Here is an 18513-nt window from a genome sequence, read left to right as displayed (position 1 = left end):
CCCTGTCAGCATTAGTGAGCATAAGCAATCACTCTGCACAGGCAGCCATCTGCTGCCAGGCTGGGAGGAGGCCGAGGGGGCTTGCAACGTTGCTCTGACCACTTCTGGATCACAGTCAGCACCTGATGATCAAATCCAGCACCTGAAAGGGACACGCTCCCACTGGCGCTGCTCAAGAACAGCGTGATGCTCTGCCCACAGGTGGGAAGCTGGAGGCTCTAAGCCAGAAGGATTGGAATGTAGTGAGAACCTGGTGGCAGCTTACCCAGAGAAAGGGCCTTGCCACCCTGCAGCAAAAGAATTCCGAAAGGGAGTGAACACAGACCAAAGCAAGACAGAAGGAATGCAAAAATATGGTACAGGAACCAGGCTGCACTAGGTCCACAATGATTTTTAAAAACAAAACAAGTCCAATCTGGATGGAACGTGACTAAGAGATAGTGCCCAATCCCTACTCAGAGGAAATTCAGGTATTGTCCTGACAGGGGTAAAGCCAAGCACCTGCAGCACCATTCCTTCCCACAAGCACCAACAAGATCTTCTGCAGCTGCCCACATGCTCCCTTTATTATGGAATGCTGACCATTGGCTTTTCACCAAGGTAAGAGACTGACCCTACAGCCACATCAGCCTGTGGGCAGGGAGAAGCTGGAACAACAGTCAGATCCCTGCTCAGAAAATGCCAACACTGTCCTCAGAAAAAGCTTGTGACTGCTGTTGCCAACTAGCAGCACCAAGTGCATATGCTGCATGTGGCCACATCACATCAGTGTTGCTGGCACCCACAACACCTTGAAGTGCAACCTGGACCATCCCTTCTGATTTAAGTGAAGTGAGTAATAAATAACACTGTGGCAGCACTGATTTAAGTACCAAGGTCATGGTATTTGTTCACACAAAAGCTATCTTGCTTTCCTATCAGCACAACACATAACCACATGAACCACAGATCTCTCAGCCTGTAAACAGATTTTATCAGCACATCTCTGAAAAAGGCCACAGCAATGCACATAAGCCATGCTTCAGCATCCCTTACATTCCAGGTGCACCTGCAGATGAGCAGAATGAAGGCTGTGCTGTACTGTCTCAGCAGCTGGAAGAGACAAGACTGGACAGGGAAGAAGGTACAAGTACTGAGGTAAGTGCACACAAAATAAGCTTTCCCGTGCTGGCAAAAGCTTTGGAGGGCATGAGTGAAAGCTGCCATCAGATTAGCAGTGTGCTCTCTCATTACCAGAAGAGAATGAAAGCACTTAAACAACAGAGGCAGTAAAAACCATCATACAGAGCACAACTCCAGTTTTACCTTCAGGGACCTGCAATTTCAGAGCAGCCCTCAGAACCGAATTATCACAAAGGGCTTCCCAGCCCAATGCACAGCCTCTGCAATGCCCTCGGGCTATTCTCCAGAGCGCACCCTCTCCAGACAACAGACTGAGGAACATCCTGAGCAAGCAGGGAGCTGAGACCCTGCCAAACAACTCACTGAGCCTGTGACCCAAAAAAGCAGCAAAAGGGGCACTGATGCCAGAAATTTCCACACACCATGTGACCAACTGAAACCAGATGGACCCCCCCCCCAAGCCCCATTCTTCTCAGGCTGTAGGTACTGCCTCTGCACCACCTCTTTTCCCAGTCTGGGCTGAAAGCTACTGCAGCCACTGCTGCTCATAGCGCATCCCACTTATGAGGCTCCTCCTGTCCTCTGATGATCCCAGACTTTGCTGTATCACTCTCAAGACAGATCTGAAATAGGAGAATAAAAGGGAAAAAAAAAAAAAAAAAATCACTTCTCAATCCATCAGTGTAGCTTGCAAAAGCACTTCTCTAAAGAGCTGTGCTAAGCAGCCACTGGATGGTAATGGCTCACATCTACTCAAAACAGAAAGCACATCTGCACCTCGGAGCAGACAGGCACTTCGATGCTATGCTAAAGGGTAGGGCTTAGGAAGTGGCAGATGAACAAAACAGGAACAGGATACAAGAGAGATGGATGCAGAAGAAATAAGGAGAGGAAGCTTAAAATACAGGCTCTGACTTTGAAAATGAAGCAATGCCTTGTCATTGCTCTAGATCTTATATGAAAATAAACTTACAAAGAAGTGACAACAGCAACAGGTTTCCATAGCAAGAAACAAATGAGCTGCTTCAACAAGGCAGCAGATGAGAAGCCTGAATCTTTTAAGAGTTGGAGGAGCACATATTCTTGAAAGGGAAAGCACACTGATGGAAAGACTCAAAGATTAGGACTAGCAGACTGATGGGACAGCCTCTAATCTGAATTTAAAGTCTGTTTTTTCTCCCCATAGCACAGCAGAAAGCCACTATGTGACTCAGAGGGAGATCTTCAGAGCCTCTTGCTGCAAAAACTCCTCTAAAAGTGCCAGGAATGCAAATAGAAAAGTGCTGGTGCTATGGAGATCCAGCATCAGCAGGCATCCAATGAAAATGGCTCTTTGTGCTCATTAGTCAATTAGAGAGACCAGGAGTCTATAGGAATGAGATTAAAAAGAAGGACTTCCCCAAAATTCAAACCCGTCAGATTAATTCTCACTAGAAGTAAGAGCAAGGCAAAGAACAGAAAGAAGCCTAAGACCAAGAGGTGACAGGTATCATCAAACAAAACTAATTAAGGAAAAAGATATATAGCATGGACAACCAGCCACGGACATTGCTCAGTTGCTGACCATTTATTTTGCTTTTCAATGGCACTATTCCTTGACATGTTGGAGTCACTGTCCCTGGAGATGTTAAAGAAATGTGAAGATGTGGCACTGAAGAACATGGTTAGTGGGCATGGTGGGGATGGCATGGTGGTAGGACTCAGTGATCTTAAAGCGTTCCATCAGCTTTAACATTCAAGTACAGAAAGGAAGATGAGAAGACTTACTCTTAAATGAATCCTATTTCTGATCGGCTTTGTAGGCATGAATGTAGAAGCTGAAGAGCAAAACAACATTCAATACTTACCTGCGTAAGTAGCCTTATTTCTGAAATTTTCTCCTGTTTCAATGATTGCATATAGGTAAAGACTTTCCAGTATCAAAGCATTATGAAATGGGAAACTGGGAAAGGAAGATTTCATTTAAAACTTGAAATTTGGAGGCATCCCAGAAAAAGCACATAGTAGATTGAGCACCTCCAGAACCAGAAGATGTTTAGATAAACAGACTTGAAGGGACTGCCTTCCCATCCCTACCTGGGGAACAAACGCTGAAGGATGTACTTCACCTTTATGTTACTGTATTGCAACATCTTAAATAGTCACTGGGGAAAAAACTACAGGAATGACGTAAGACACAAAAGCAGGAAAGTGGGATTCAAGCCAACCAAAAATCAGGCAGGCATTTTAGCCAGATGGCACTTATTCTTCCCATTAGGCTGATGTACTAACGCCAAACATGGGCACTGTGGCAGCAAATGGAAATCACACAGCTTTGTTTGTATTTGGGACCTGCTGGAAGGGGAACCATGCAATTAAGCAGGGAACATCTACTCGAAGCCAAAGAAATACGTACTTTTTCTGAGAGCCCTACTCTACATAACTCAGTGGGAATTACTGCTACAATCAAACAGACCTCAGGAATCACAAGACAGGACTGAGACTTTGCTTCACAGACACACAGCAAAAATGTTATCCTTCATTCAAGCACTAAGCTCTTCTCATCGCGTTCACACAAGAAGTACACTTTGTGCCTTCTACTTACCACCTCAAAGATTTGCTAGCAAGAGTTTCTATTTCATGCAAATTTCCTTTTACTTTCAGAACTCCTATTAGTTTGCTAGTAGAAATAATTCAATAAACAATCCAGCCCTCTGCTTGATTTCACATCTACCAAATAGCATCTGAATGCACTAAACAAGCAACACTTATTTGTGATGCTGCAGCATTTTCCAAAGGTCTCCAAACTCTTTATAAACACTGACTAATGAATCAGGCAATATTTATCCAACTGCCTGGCAAACACAGACACACCTCTTTTTAACAGCAGGAATGAATAGCAGTAACTCAACAGCCAAGCTGATAACCACTGCTCTCCAGAAGACCAACCCATCTCTCTGGGACACTGATGAGACTTATCAATGCATAGGACAACACCCTACTCATGCTACCAGTCAGCTTAAGCTCAGCAGTGAACAGCAGGTATTACAGGGAGGAAGTAATGAAATCACAGAATGGTTGGGTTGGAGAGGATCTTAAAGCCCGCTTGGTCCCAACTTGCTGCAATGTTCTGGTTGCATCCACCAGCTCAGGCTGCTCAGGGCCCTATCCCACCTGGCTTCAAGCACCTCCAGGGATGGGGCATCCACAGCTCTTTGGGGAACCTGTACACAAATAATATAACCAAAAGCTAACAGAGAGCTCTGTTTCAACCCATAGAGACAGAAAGAAGCGACCACACAGGAGACTACATCTCAGCAATTTTCTATCATCTCTCACATATCTCTTCATTCAACATCAAGCATCTCCGCAAGGAATTCCTAATTAAGACACAGAAAGATGAAAAAACATTTTTATACTGTTTGTGGGCCTTCTATTCATAACTGAACTCCATGTTTAATTACATACGGAGCCATATCTCAGCACAAAGGAGCAGAAGGCAACTGCTCTAATGCTGAATGGGCAGCACCAGAGCCAAGGCAGAGCAGGCACATCCCAGTCCCACAACCCCTGAGCCCAAGTACTCTGGTATCCCTGCTATCCCACTGCAAAGCCACAAGTCAGATGGCAGCCTCCTCTTCTCCACACTAACCACCTTAGCAGGATAAACAGTATTCTTTCCCAGACCGTGCTGAAAATCCATCTCCCTGATATTCCTAACGCTATCCAGCCTGGAAGTGGAAGCTTGAGTCCAGCCTCTGTCCCAGCCTGCAAACCCAACCAAGCTGAAATACAGGCTGCACATACCATTGAGACTTAACAATGAAGAATGATTTCCATCAATGCAACAGTATGCTTTTTCTCTCACAAAAATTAGGCAGGAGGGCGGATTAGAAGAAAAACAAAGAAAAACCCAAACCCACAGCCAGTAAAGAATAAGACTGCTGTCACTGCCACAGGGAACAGACACAAACTACAGCTCTGAACCATACACCAGCCTTGCCAGTGCTTGGATCTAACAGCAAACAAGTCTGCTGCAGTGGGATGTGCAGAATAAAGCCAAAGTTCCCTGCTAAACATTACTGCCAAACTAGCCATTTCCTGTCAATATTTGTGAAACAAATTGAGCTTGTGTTGTAAATATCCCTGCATCTGTGTGCTGTTTGTTTCAGTATGAAGAGTTGCAAATAAGCCTCACAGCATATTTGTGCTGGGAGAATGGCCTGAGAGCCTCTGGCAGCACTTAGCTGTTCCCAGAGCCTACAAACAGCCCTTTGTGACCAGGGACAGACAGCACTCCTGCATCCTCATGTTACCATCGCATTGAGGCAGGCAGCAGTTTGCAGCCACCTGCATTAGAAAAAAAAAAAGCCATAAGGAAAAAAAAAAAATCAAGGAAAAAAGAAGTTTTAATGTCATCTCAGTGCTAAGAGGTTGATTTCAGAACGCTCTATAGGCCAAACAAGTAAATCAACCATAAAACTTGGGTCAGGCTCAAGAACGAAGTCCATCATGTTCAATAAGGCATCCTCTGCCACACACCAGCCCACCAGCTCCATGAGACGGGGCTCCAGGTGATGACACCTCTCTGCAGGAGGTAGTAACAGAACAAAAGTCCCTGACAAAAACCCAGCCACAGCCAGACAGACCATCTATTTTCTTCCCGGCTCTTCCCATCTGAGTGATCCAAAGATACACTGCTCAACCCTCCAAGAGAGAACTGCCATGTTCACCACACTCTGTCCACAGCCCAGCCCTCAGCAGAAGGAAATACGATTGGCAGACTACTGGCAATAAAGCACATTTTGGGAACCTGTGAGTCTATTCTTACACATCTTAGAAGCTCTTATAGCATGACCGTCAACATGTTGCCTAGCTGTCATGGAACAACTCACCTTTCCTTCAGGAAAGGAAGCTCCACTTAGTTCCCCATCCTGGCAAGCCAGGAGGCACAAGGACCAAGCTACTTATAAAATATATTATTAAAGAATTCCTGGAGGAGACCTGAAACACATCAAGTAACTTCCTTAAAGTCTGTTTTAGATGGAAACATTTATAAAGAAAGAAAAGGGAAAGCACATTAGAGTTTGAGTAATCGAGTTGATTTTACAGCAAAAACGAGCATATGCATTACCCTCCCCATCACCATCACTTACAAGCTCAGGAACAAAGACTGAACTGTTAAGTGCCAACACTTTCCTGGATTTCAGATGGAAGCCCTCCACATTGCATCTTTCTTTCCCCAGAACTAAAGTAAATCCTGGAGATTTATTGCAAGCTATTGGTTATTGCTTAGTTGCATTACAGCAGCATTTTGAAGGGCCAAACAGCCTCATCGTTCAGCAGCTGTACACACACACAATAAGAACCAACCTCAAAGAACAGAGGTGACCTGAAATAAAGATGAAACAGTCACAAAAGCAGCTGATAAGAAACCAAAGCCAAGAACCTGGTCCAGTACCCTATTTGCTAGTGTTCATTACCAGCACCAGTAAGTTGTCTAGCAGCACTTTTGTTAGAAAAGGAACCTGGAATTCAGACTTTCTCCTCTTCAGTGTCAATGCATTATTTGCTGGCTATTTGGCAGGTGGAAATAGGTGTGAACTGTGATTCACCGGCAACTCATGCTGGGTCACTACTTGATAGAGACCAGCTCCAAAATCAGCTTTAAAGGAAGTGATGTGATTTGCAGAGACGACAGATTTGTGCACAGTACACAATTTGTTCGTTCCACAACAATCCACCCAAACACGAAGCCAGCAAGCTGTTCCTCTGCAGATCAGGGAAGGAAATTTGCCACCTGTAGGCAAAGCTGCAGAGGCAGAGAGGCTCTACGATACATAAACTAAAACCATAGGTAACATGTTCTTCAGCAGACACACACAAGAGACTTTCAGATCTGCAAACCACAGAGCACAACCTACAAGCACACAGGAAGCTCTCTAGAAGAAAGCACGTTTTCCTGAGAAACAGAAATGGTTGGGTGCTTCAAAATCACCCAGCCCTATTGCACATGCAACATCTGCTGTCTGAGCAGAACTGTGTTGCCCTCCAGCTGAGGCGTAACATGTGGGATTCTTCCTCACCCTACTTGTGGGAGAGCTGCAGCAGTGTTTCTATGCTACATGGCCCCCATAAAAGGCAATGCCATTGCTGGGGTCTTCAGCTTTGGGCTGGAAACACACTGTCACAGAAGTGACAAACAGCCATAGGGGAAAAACAATCCCCTACCAACTGCACAAAGGAAGAACAAAGGCGGTAAGACGCAGGCTCCCTGTGGTTATGCAGAAACCACAGAGAGCGATGTGCATTCAGCCACAGGCAACAAGTTTCAGAACTACCAAAAGAACTAAGTCAGCAATACAAGCCAAAAGGTGGGGGGGGATAAAAAGCAGCAAATCACATACCCACAGTCTATCCAGCTTATAGTACCTCGTCCTTTCACCTCCTGGGCCACACTGGACAGTAACCTGAGTGAGCTTTCCGCAGCAGCAGCTGGAAGAAACAAAAAAAAAAGTCACCAACAGCATTATTACTCCACAGAGAAGAATACAATGGTGCATTCCTTTGTTCTGAAGCACTGGAACTTCTTCTCTAATCTGAAGAGACTGCTAAGAGAAGGATCAGCAAAATCTTCTGTAAACCAGAAGAAACACTGACTACAGCAGGTGGCTCCTTCCCTTCTCTCTCCCCCTTAACATTGAAACTTGTACTTTCATGAATCCCTTGACCTCTACCTATAGAGCAACACTATGTTCTTTTCTGCAGCCCAGCTTCTACCCAGCAGTGCCTTTTTCCTACAGCTGGGCACAAACTGGTCTGTACCACTGCTTGCTAATTACAGCACTTAAGAACTTCCATCAGATATAAAGGCAATTCATTCAGTGTCCCTAACTGCCTCAGTCCCACTCCTGCAATACTTACCTAATAGCAGGCTGTTATCCTCATATTAATCATGGGAAACAGCCAAACCAGTGGTTGTGGGGAGCTCAAAACAACAAGCAGAAAGCACCCAGAAAAGCTCCTTTCAAGAACTGGCTGCACACTCAAGTGAGATTTTTACAATGGCCATGCCACGTGTGAAGTTCTTACAAAACATCTCCATTCCAAACACTCTTATAAATGGTATTAAAAATAAACAGAGAAGAAAAACGGGATGAGCACTCAAGAAAGAAAACAGACTCAAATAACAGCTCCCCAAACGGTCTCTAAAGGGGACTGTTTCCTGCCTCAATAAACAAAATGTAGAAATCCTTGAACTACTTTACCTTTAGCTCTTTAGCTGTTCCACAGCTTGATCAACTAATTTAGTACAAGAGCGAGTATACTGGGTTAGGTCGTACATCTATGTAGACCAATAACTTGTCTCTAAGAGTGAAGAACATGAAAGCCCATGGCCAGAGGTAGACCCAGCAGGTAGTGTTAGTTCTGTTTCCTCCAAACATTTTGTTGTTTTTAGAAATTTTTATCCCACAGTTCCAAAAGCAAAAGCAGCTTTTCCTTGTATTCAACAGTCTTTGTGGGTCTTGATGCCATCAAAGCCCCCAGCCCACTCCTGTTGGCTCTCAAGAAAATCCTACCCCAAAGTGCTGGCGATGCACAGCTGTGGTAATGCACAACAGCCATCTCTCCCCTACATGGGGACATGGATACAAAGAGGAATTATTCCTGTGCTCACAGCACAACAGCTCGACAAGCTCTCTTTAAAAGAGGGCAACTGAACACAAGTGTTTGGGACTGGACAGACTCCTCTCATAAGGCTCACTAGTTGAGCAGCCATGGCAGGACATCCAGCTGGAAGGATAAACTAAGCGTCCCCTCTAAGTGAGGATATTTCCTGAAACCAACACATTTTCTGCATGAGATAGGAATGCTCATCTAGTCATGCTCCACTGAGAAGCAAAGCCTTGTTTCAGCAGCATGACTGGTTGCTGGCCAATTGCTCATCACAGCTAGAGGGAATGTATCTGGGATTAGAATTTCCTATCTCTGTATTCTCATCTTCTTTTCACCTCCCCTTTTTTCTTAACTGGGTGACAGTTACGCAAGAGCTTTCTAATTGTGCAAGGATCACTGTGTGAGGGAGAAGCATTAATCCCACTGCCAGCTCTGCATGCGGTGCTTCAGACCGCTAAAACCAACCAATTAAATAATAAAAACAGAAAAAAAGAGATCTCCACAACACGCTTTTTGAACGACGCCCATAGGGCAACATTTATTTGATGAGTGTCAGAGCCAAAGTGTGCTGGATGTGCTACTAAAAAAAAAAGGAAAAAAATCAAAGCAACCACCACTTAAAGTATTAAGCGTCAAAAGAAAATTTTCCCTTTAAAAAGCTGAATAATACAGCTGTATTTTTTTCCTTAATTTAAAGCGTTCCTTTCCAAAAAAATCACTGTTCAAAACTCTTTTCTGACTTCCACTTTGAACCTGTTACTGAAAAACCGTTTGTCCACGTTTTAGTCTTCAAAACTGCCCATTAGAACAAAACGCAAATATTTTAACAAAAATTGTCACATCTGTCATTTTAACTGTCACAGAATAAGCCCGTCTCTAGGAAACAAAGTTAATTATCCCAGCATCCACACGTTTTTGTCTGCAAAATTCTCTGATACTGGGGGTGGGGTTAGGTCTTCACATACGGCCCTGGTTTGCTGTGCTTTAAACCCAGAGCGATCTGCTTGATGTCACTGCCTATGTCTGAGCTAAGACCTTTGCAACAGGCAAGAAAGGGAGGATGCAACCCCCAAACAAAACTTAACCTTGTGCCACTTGTCCAAGAGGGAAAAAAAGGAAGCAACAACAAAATAACAAAAGACCCAAACAGTACTCAGAAAACCAACTCAGCAATGGGCTTTTCTTCCTGACCTCCAATGTCTTGCATGGCCACAACTGAATCCTGAAGTTGTGCACGGAGCTTCATCATTGTTTCTTTGTTTTATTTGGTGCCACAGATAAATAGCACAAGAAAAAAACTCCCAAACAAATGTGGTGACAAAGGGAAAGAAGGAGCAGAACACAGCAAAAGGAAGAGCAAAATGATATAGGCAAGAGAGAACAACTATGGAAGCCTGAATGAGAGAGAAGACAGCAAAGAGATTCAAGGGGACAGGTGGCATGATGTGATGCGAGCCATTTTCTTCCTCTTACATAAGCAGCTCTTTTTTTTAATATATTTTGTTCATTAGAGTTGAAAGACAACCACGGGACATCCAAAGCTGTCAAAAGCAAAGACGGGCTGATTTCAGAACTGCAACTATTCATTAAGCCTTTCAGTGCCATCAGCAAATCGAAACTCACCAGCTCCTGCGATAAGCACACCAGCAAGCTCTGACTGATAGCTTTTATGAGCAACCATTTTTTGGACACAAAGCCAGGAGGTACATTTTCACCAGTGTGACAGAGCAATTAAAAGATCAAATTAAGAAGCCCCTTCTATCTTGAGGCATCAGGAGTCCCTGCAGTAGAACAAAGGACACTACTCCTAAAGAAGCCCTTGTGCTGCACCTTGCAGTCACATAAAGTAACACAGAGCAAACAGTGAGGACAAAGAGCTCGGTCATTTGAGAAGAACACACGGATAGCCACAAACACACCCACACCATTGGGCTGAAAGACCTGGGTCATTCAGGAGGAAAGGAACTCACCAGATTTGGAATACAGCACTAGTACGTTGTTTCGTGTCCTGAGAAGCTTCTTAAAATCCTTGTGGTCACTTATTTTTTCTATGAGAGGAGACAATTTCAACGAGTACCCAAACGCCAGCAGGAATGCCTACAGAAAAACAAAGCCAGAAACATTAGGAATAGTTCCCACACTGAGAAATAAAACACAAACTGCTCCTGAAATTGCCTTAATCTGTTTCACAATCTTGAGATGTACTGCCATAAATAAACTATTGTGTTGATGTGACCAGCAAAACAAATGAACAAAAGAAGTCATAACCATGATTTACTGAAAGTGGACCAATACCTCTCCCAGCAAGCAATCTTAGGTGGAAAGATGAGGTAAACAGCCGCCAGAAATATGTTTTCAGTTAAGAAGTCATTCCCTTTAGAGGTTTGTTCCTTAGTCAGGTAATTAGATAAAAATTCCTACATAAATTTAATATATCGTAACAAGAGATACAGCAAAATACCACTTTGAAAGCCCTCTTTTCCCTGGTTCTCTGAATCCTTTGAAAACCCAGCTGAATATTTCCATACCCTACAGAAGGCAGCAAAAGCCATGCGGTTAAATAACTAACCCAAGCTGACACAGAACAGATGATGGAAACAAAAGAATATCCAAGCAACTGTGCCTGCATTAAGAGGCACAGCCCCATCCCAACTACCCTTCCCCAGGGGATGAGGGCTCAAATCCCCACCAGCCACGCAGCATCCCAACGCCTTTGCCACAAGATTGGGCTTGGCTTCCACCAACCATGCATCCACTGTCCTCACAGGCATGTCTCTTGGTCTCTCTGTACCCAGGCAAAGAAATCACTTCTTTTGTGGCATCTTCTAGCCTACTTAAAATCACAGCTGCTCCACGGCAGAATTAGACTTTTACTCTGCCATAAAGGAAAACTAGCAAAACACAGCCATAGCCTCGCCGGAGCCTCCAGTGCTCGTTTGTGCTGCAATAATCTTCAATAATAATAATAATCTTATCCATAAGGCTACGCCGCCTCCCTTCTGCACAGTAATGAATTCATACTAATGGAATGATTATGGGAAGCTTAGCTGGAGAAATTATCTAGTTTACATTCACCTTACAGTAAAACCTTAACACTTAATTGCTGGGCTAAAAGCTTTCATTCATTTGCCTAACGCACACAAGAGGTTATGCAGCTCCTCAATTACAGGACTAATTTTGATCAGGTCTCATTTCAGCTGGGCTGTAAAACTCAAGTCTGGGGTGGTGGGGAAGAAGCACGGCCCTGTTCCTTGCACCCTGTGTGCTACAAATCGCTACAATTCAAAACAAGGCACTCAGCCAACCCAAGTCAGAAGATGCCGCCCCAGGCATTGTTTCATTACAAACCCAGTCATTACCTAACACCATGTCAATGAGGCAACTATGAAACACAGTTTGAAAGAACCGAAGTTTTTTCACGCATGAAACAAGGAGGTACATGGAAATGGCTGAGCTGGAAGGGCTGCCATCCTCAAAGCAACCTCAGGACATGCTTAAGAAAAGCTGCTCTAAGATGCACCCGCAATGTACAATGCAAAAGTATAACAGGCGGCAGAGGCTGAGGGCAAACAGGTCAACCCACTGCATGGCACTGCTCCATTGAAACCAAATGCTTTATGTCATCTGGTACACTCATTCCTCCAAACCCAGCTGTCCAGAGCTCAGCCTTCCTCCTTCAGGCTGATGAACGTGAACCACTCATGTATTTTGTGAGATAAACACACAGTGCTGCCAATCAATGCTGGCAAACAGTTGTGCGAAGCGAGGTGACAAAGTCATTCAAATTCCTGCTTAAAACTCATTGCAGTCAGGAGCTGTACAGGAAGGATTAATCTAACATGGATTTATGAGCAGATCTCTTTAATCCTAAATATTTTTTAAACACTTTCCCCACAACATTCATGCAATCATTCGAGTATCCTACTGTTTTATTTCTATCTTCAGTTACAGGAGGCTAAACTCAACCTGCACAGAAAGCAAGGGAAAAGCAAAACTGCAGCTTGTTCCCTTGGTTTAGAAACCTGCAGTTAGATCAGGAGAAGTAGGTCTGAAATCACTGCTGATAGAAAGAACTGGAATAAACAAAAAACCAAACCAACACACAAAAGCCACTTTCAATATGACACCACATGGTATTATGAACTTTGCTTAAAGCATCCATAGAGTCCCACCCATAGCTTGAATGCACATGTATCTCACATCTCTTCCAGATGGAAAGGCTGTTCAGGCCATTTCAGAGGGTTTGGGTTTTTTTTTTTTTTTGCTGTTGTTATAATGGTAGAGCTATAAACCTTTTGAAAAATTGGATTCTGGAAACAGTGACAGCTTTAACTACTGCCTCGGCTGCGTTGCCACTGAGAGAAGGCACACCGTGCTGGTGGAACTGCAGCACTTCAAGGGAAAAGCACAACATGCTGCAAAAATACACTGTTACCTCACCCCATTTCTCCCTGGGTACCACTACGATGCTCACATCGCTGTGGTCTGACTGCACCACTCCTCCCTGATGCTCCAGCTAGGAACAGAAGGGAACTGCACACAAGCACGTCTATCAGCCTCACTCAATAAATCATCATTTCCCTTTAATTAAGATTAACGTTGCAGCCTTTTTTTTGGTCGAAAAGCCCAATCTGATCTGAGCCGAAAGCACCAGCAGGGCAGCCGTGCCCTGGCTGCCACCTCAGGCAGCAGCACAGCACCAGGAGGTTATCAGCTGCACCGAGGAGTTCTCGCCTTCCAACCAGCATTGCACTGTGTTTGCAAACCGATAAGAATTCAGTAATTCTGTGCTCTCTGGCTTTCTCCTGCAGAAATGAATGAGGGCACAGTGCTTTTTCTTTAAATCAAAGGCACAAGAGGAGAAGAGCTCCTGTTAAAAAAGGATGTCATGGAAGTCGCCTGTTTCTCCTGGGCAGGAGGTTCCTTCCACATGCATCACACCAATGGAACTAATAGACAAACTTGCAAAAGCCTCTTGTCACTTCAGCATCTTAGAGGTTTAAGATCTATTCACAACCACCACGGAACAGCTAAGGAAGACTCCAAATGTTTCACCTAAAAGGTGAATAAGAAGCTGCTTTCCTTGGCAGCCTTCAAAGCAGAAGGCACACATCCCTCCTTGAGAGGGCTCTGCTGATGAGGAACTGCGGTAAAACTGGGAGATGGTCTGTTCTATTTCATGCCATGTTTGCACAGTGCCCCACAGAACAGGCCCTCCCGAGGTCACTCTGCAAGCTATACCTGGCACAGCCATCACCCCACAGCCTAAGGCACAGGGGACTCAGGTGAAGACCTTCAGAAAAAGGCATACACAACACAGGAAGGACAGTGAAATGCAAACCTGGAGCACTTCTCATCTGCGTAGCTCCCCCAGCTCATGAGCTGAATGAGAATTTACTTTGACAGTGCTGCTCTGCGTAGGTCGCACGTCACTCATGGGATCGCAGTGTCTGATCCGAGATGCATCAAGAATTCCCAGGTAAAACACAGGTGAACCAAATCCCTCAAGACAACCAATTCAAACCTGCTGGGAGATGCTGCTGTTTGAATACAAGGTACAAAACACGTGCTCTGCCTCTGCTCTTCAAATCAAAGCCTGTATTTAAATACATAATCTTGCAAGCTAGGTGAAAGGAGTCAGAAAGGTTTAATTCTCCCTTTTCTTCCCCCGCTCCCCAGCAATTCCTTGCAGAGCTGCTGTGAACACACATTACCAGCAGCCAGGCACTCCACAGCCCCACTGTTAGAGCTACACCTGAGACAAACCTGAGCCTGCAGAAACCCAGAGGCAAAGAGAGTTACAGGCAAATAAGTATTTGCTAATTATACAGCCAGGACCGACACTATTGAAAACACAGTCATCCCTCAGGCCGTGTTTTCTGCAAATCACCAAGGACCTGAGAAAGCAGAGTTTACTCCCCAAGTTGTTACAGAATGAAAAATGGGAATACTTTTTAAGCCGACACAAGAACATATTTTCATATTTTACATCTATTATTCAAATTAAATGGAATAAATGTTCCATTCCTACAGAACCTCAACCTTAATTCCCACCTCAATTCACAACTTGCTCCCCCCAAAAAAGCTGCACAACAGCATGGACTCTTGCTATGGACAAGCAACACAGCTGGAGGAGAAGTTTGTATCAAGGGCAAAGGAAACAAACAGTTTTAAAAGCAATAAAATACAAACCCAAGTCCAATAAGGAGGAACCATCAGAGGAGCACAATTGCAAAACCGACAGAAAAACTATTTCCTATTCTCTCATTTCCAGTTCAAGAGCATGAAATATGCATTTCCCTGGACACAAATAATGCTTAAAAAACACAAAGGGATACGTGGCTGAAACAGTGCTTAAGTGCTTGAATCCATATGTCAACATGCAATTTTTATGCGCGCACTAACACTTGCATGTATAATTAGGGAGACAATTTGCACACCATTCATCAGGAATAGCTTGGGTGATGTGAACGGCGCTGATTGCAGCGCAACTGCTGCTCTGCAGGAACACAGTCACCATTCCAAATGCCCGTCCTCCAGCAACATATTGACTTGGAGTTCTGTCTTAGCTTAATCACCCACTGATGTCATTTTCATTCTGGGACAACAGCGTTCAACCCACTGCAAATATGGTCAAAGAGTGACCCTGCGTATACGAAACAGATTGTGTCTGACAAGGCATTTTAGGGGAATTTAGCTGAAGACCAAACCTGCCTCGGAATTTCAAGCAGCAATGCAGATCACAGAATTTAATTTCATAATTGATTTCTTTCAGAGGGGAGTAGTTCACGTTCTTAAAAAGATAGCTCGCCTGCTACATTAAAGTGAGGAGGGGTAAAACAAAAAACAACAGCAAGAAATCCTAATAACAAGACCAGACTTCACTTTTCCTTTCCTGCTTAGCCCCCAAAACAAACCAGCAGGAAAGCACACACTCCATTCTGGAACGTGAGTTTGAAGGAATATCCCTACACGTGGGACGCTGCTCTGTGAGCCTGCAGACAGGCCAAGAGCACAGCAGCACTCCAGTCACCTCCAGGTGAGAGAAGGAGGGGCACAGACATGGTGCTCCCTTCCCCCCAATTTGTTCTAGCTTAAAAATACAAGATGTTCAAATCCAAAGCTCTCTTGTTTATAAGAATCACTGTTTGACTGCAGATGTTTTATCTTCCTTTTTCATCATACCAGCCACTCTTGACCTTGTGCAATAATTGCTTGGTTTTCACTCAAGTCCTCCCTCTGCTGCTATTTACATTCAGGGCTGTGCTGCTTTGATCACTGAGCCATTTGCAACAAACGTCTTCCACAACAGACAGTGAGATGTAGGACAGTCTTCTGTTTTCATTCATGATTACTAACCAAAATAGCTGCAGAAACGTTTTAATCAAATCAGACGAGGGGAAACAGGGTTATCTCTGTTACCCAAAGGTACCTGGAGTCCCTGCAAAGCACTTTCACAAGGCAGAGAGGTGGTGGATGCCCCATCCCTGGAGACACTCAAGGTAGGTCTGGATGGGGCTCTAGGCACCTGATGGAGCTGTTGGGGTCCCTGCTCATTGCTGTGGGGTAAGACCTGATGGCTTTTAAGGGTCTCTTCCAATTCAAAGCATTGGGGATTTGAGCAACATGGTCTAGGGGAGTCCATGCTTATAGCAGGGGGTTGGAACTAGATGATCTTAAGGGTCTCTTCCAACCATATGATTTGATGATTTATTATTTGAAGGAAGTGGAAGAGAATGGGTAATGAGTTGCACGGAAGAATGCATTCCAATTCTGCATGTAATCCAGATCAATTAATTCTAACCTCAAGTCACACAAGGAATAAGATACTAAAAACAAAAGAACTGTCAGCACTTCATTGTGATGGGTCATACATGAAAGAGACAAGTGTCCCGTCCTCTTCTGCTCACCAAGGAAGGCAAATCAAAATCCTGAAAAAACAGCTTCATATTCTTTAAACTTAGCCTGAAAAAATGCAACAAATAAAGCATTCAACTTGATGCAGCACTAGCTATGTTCACTTTCCAAATATAGAAGACAGCGAAAATACCATGGCGACGTCAAGATTTGCCTAGTCTCTACTGTTCATATTGTTCTTAAGCACTGGATTTTAAGGAACAGAAGCTACAGGCATAATAGCCTGTACTAAAGGTGGTTCCAAAGCTCTGCGTAGCCAATTAATTGTACGGTTTATCACCGGTTTTCAAATGCTTAGTGAGGGAAAAAAAGGCAACTATTTGCTAATTAACAACTGTCTGTAATAGGGTCAATTACTAATGCTGACAAAGAACTTTCTCCTTATTAGGGACGTGCAGCTCACTCTCTCCAAGCCAAGCATTACTGCAAAACACATGAAACAAGCTGCTGGTAAAGGAACGTGTCAGATGCTGCTTCTCAACACACATATTGGAATAGCTTCAGAAACTCAGGGCATGAGAAGAGCATGGCCCACACAACCCCCACTAAAAACAGGGTTTGAAGAAGTTTAAGGAACTACCACCCAGCACAAGCATGGAGGAGAGGCTTTAAAAAGACGACCAAACCACTGTTAACAGGACTTAGGAAGAAGAGAGGGCAAAAAAAAGAATGACATCTGAAAATCCTTAGCACTTCATACAGCAATCGTTATCTTCAAAGCACTGCACAAATATTAACTAATTAATCCTCACATTTTTCTGCCAGGTGAGAGGCAAATAAGCTTAACTTCTACAGCAGGAGCAGGATTCGTGGAGAAAAGCAGAGCTCTGTGAGAGGCAAAGCAGAGGCTGTGCTTGCATGAGCCAATGATCCCAAAGCAGCTCAGTGTCCTGAGTGCTGGAAGTGAGAGGGGAGAGACGGGCTGACTGCAGTCACCTCAGAAACTACAAAGGAGGGTCTCATTACCCCCATTTTGCTGAAATCATAGAATCTGTAATGCTGGGAAAGGCCATTAAGATCAAGTCCAACTACCAGCCCATCCCCGCAATGCCCACATCTACACGTTTCTTGGAACACCTCCAGTGACAGTGACTCCACTACTTCAAGGAACAACACCACTGAAAAGCAAATACAAATGGTCAGCAACTGAGCAATGCCTGCCCATGGTGTTGTGAGTGCAGGGCTGGGCAGAACCATCGCTCCTGGTGACCACACTGCACTTGCGGCAATGTCCCAGTTCTTCTAAAGGGAATTTCAGCCCAAATGTCATTAGATCACCATATCATTCCATAAGGCCTGCAAACCTGCACAGCATATAGGCAGCACCAGGTCAGGCAGCTTCATGCTTCCTGAAAGCCATAAGCTGGCCAAGCTCTCCTGACTCAGTTTCCCTGTCACTAAACCAACAGGCGGAGGATTAACTGATCTTTGCCATGCTGGCCTCAGATAACACTTTGTGTTTGCATGGCAAACACGTCCCAGGTGTGTCATCCTGCTGGGTTCTGTTTGGGAAGAGACAGCACCCTCAATGGCAATTTCACCGTATTGGTATGGAACTCCCTCCCCGTGCCTCCAACAGTAAGACTAGTCCTTCAAGCACAGGGTCTGGCCAACCGCTCAGCCAACCCAATGGGGAAGTACCCAAACCACAGCTTCCCTACAAATCCAGCTCAGATCAAACCAGATCTCAGATACAAACCAGAGATCAGCACAGTACCTTCCTTGAGTGTGCACCATGAATCTGCAGTGATGCAGGAGACAACCAAGCATCTTCCCTAAGGAGATCACAAAGTATTTTGTCCACCCGGCTCACAGCTT

General features: G+C 44.4%; 1 protein-coding gene across 5 annotated transcripts in view; it reads right to left on the bottom strand.

The window, feature by feature from the left end:
• PDIA5 (protein disulfide isomerase family A member 5) overlaps window positions 1-18513 on the bottom strand; it is a 94905-nt gene that overhangs the window by 74516 nt on the left and 1876 nt on the right. For all 5 annotated transcript variants that reach the window (XM_085552316.1, XM_085552317.1, XM_032445970.2 and 2 more), the window contains exons 2-3: window positions 10749-10875; window positions 7509-7596 (exon numbers count right to left, since the gene is read on the bottom strand). In XM_085552316.1, the coding sequence (XP_085408442.1) occupies window positions 7509-7596; window positions 10749-10875 (215 nt within the window). The remainder of the gene's footprint in view (window positions 1-7508; window positions 7597-10748; window positions 10876-18513) is intronic.

Source organism: Coturnix japonica, chromosome 7, assembly GCF_054131305.1.
Source record: "Coturnix japonica strain WE chromosome 7, WE-NBRP24, whole genome shotgun sequence".
Taxonomy (NCBI): Eukaryota; Metazoa; Chordata; class Aves; order Galliformes; family Phasianidae; genus Coturnix; species Coturnix japonica.
This window is presented reverse-complemented; position numbering and strand designations above follow the sequence as displayed.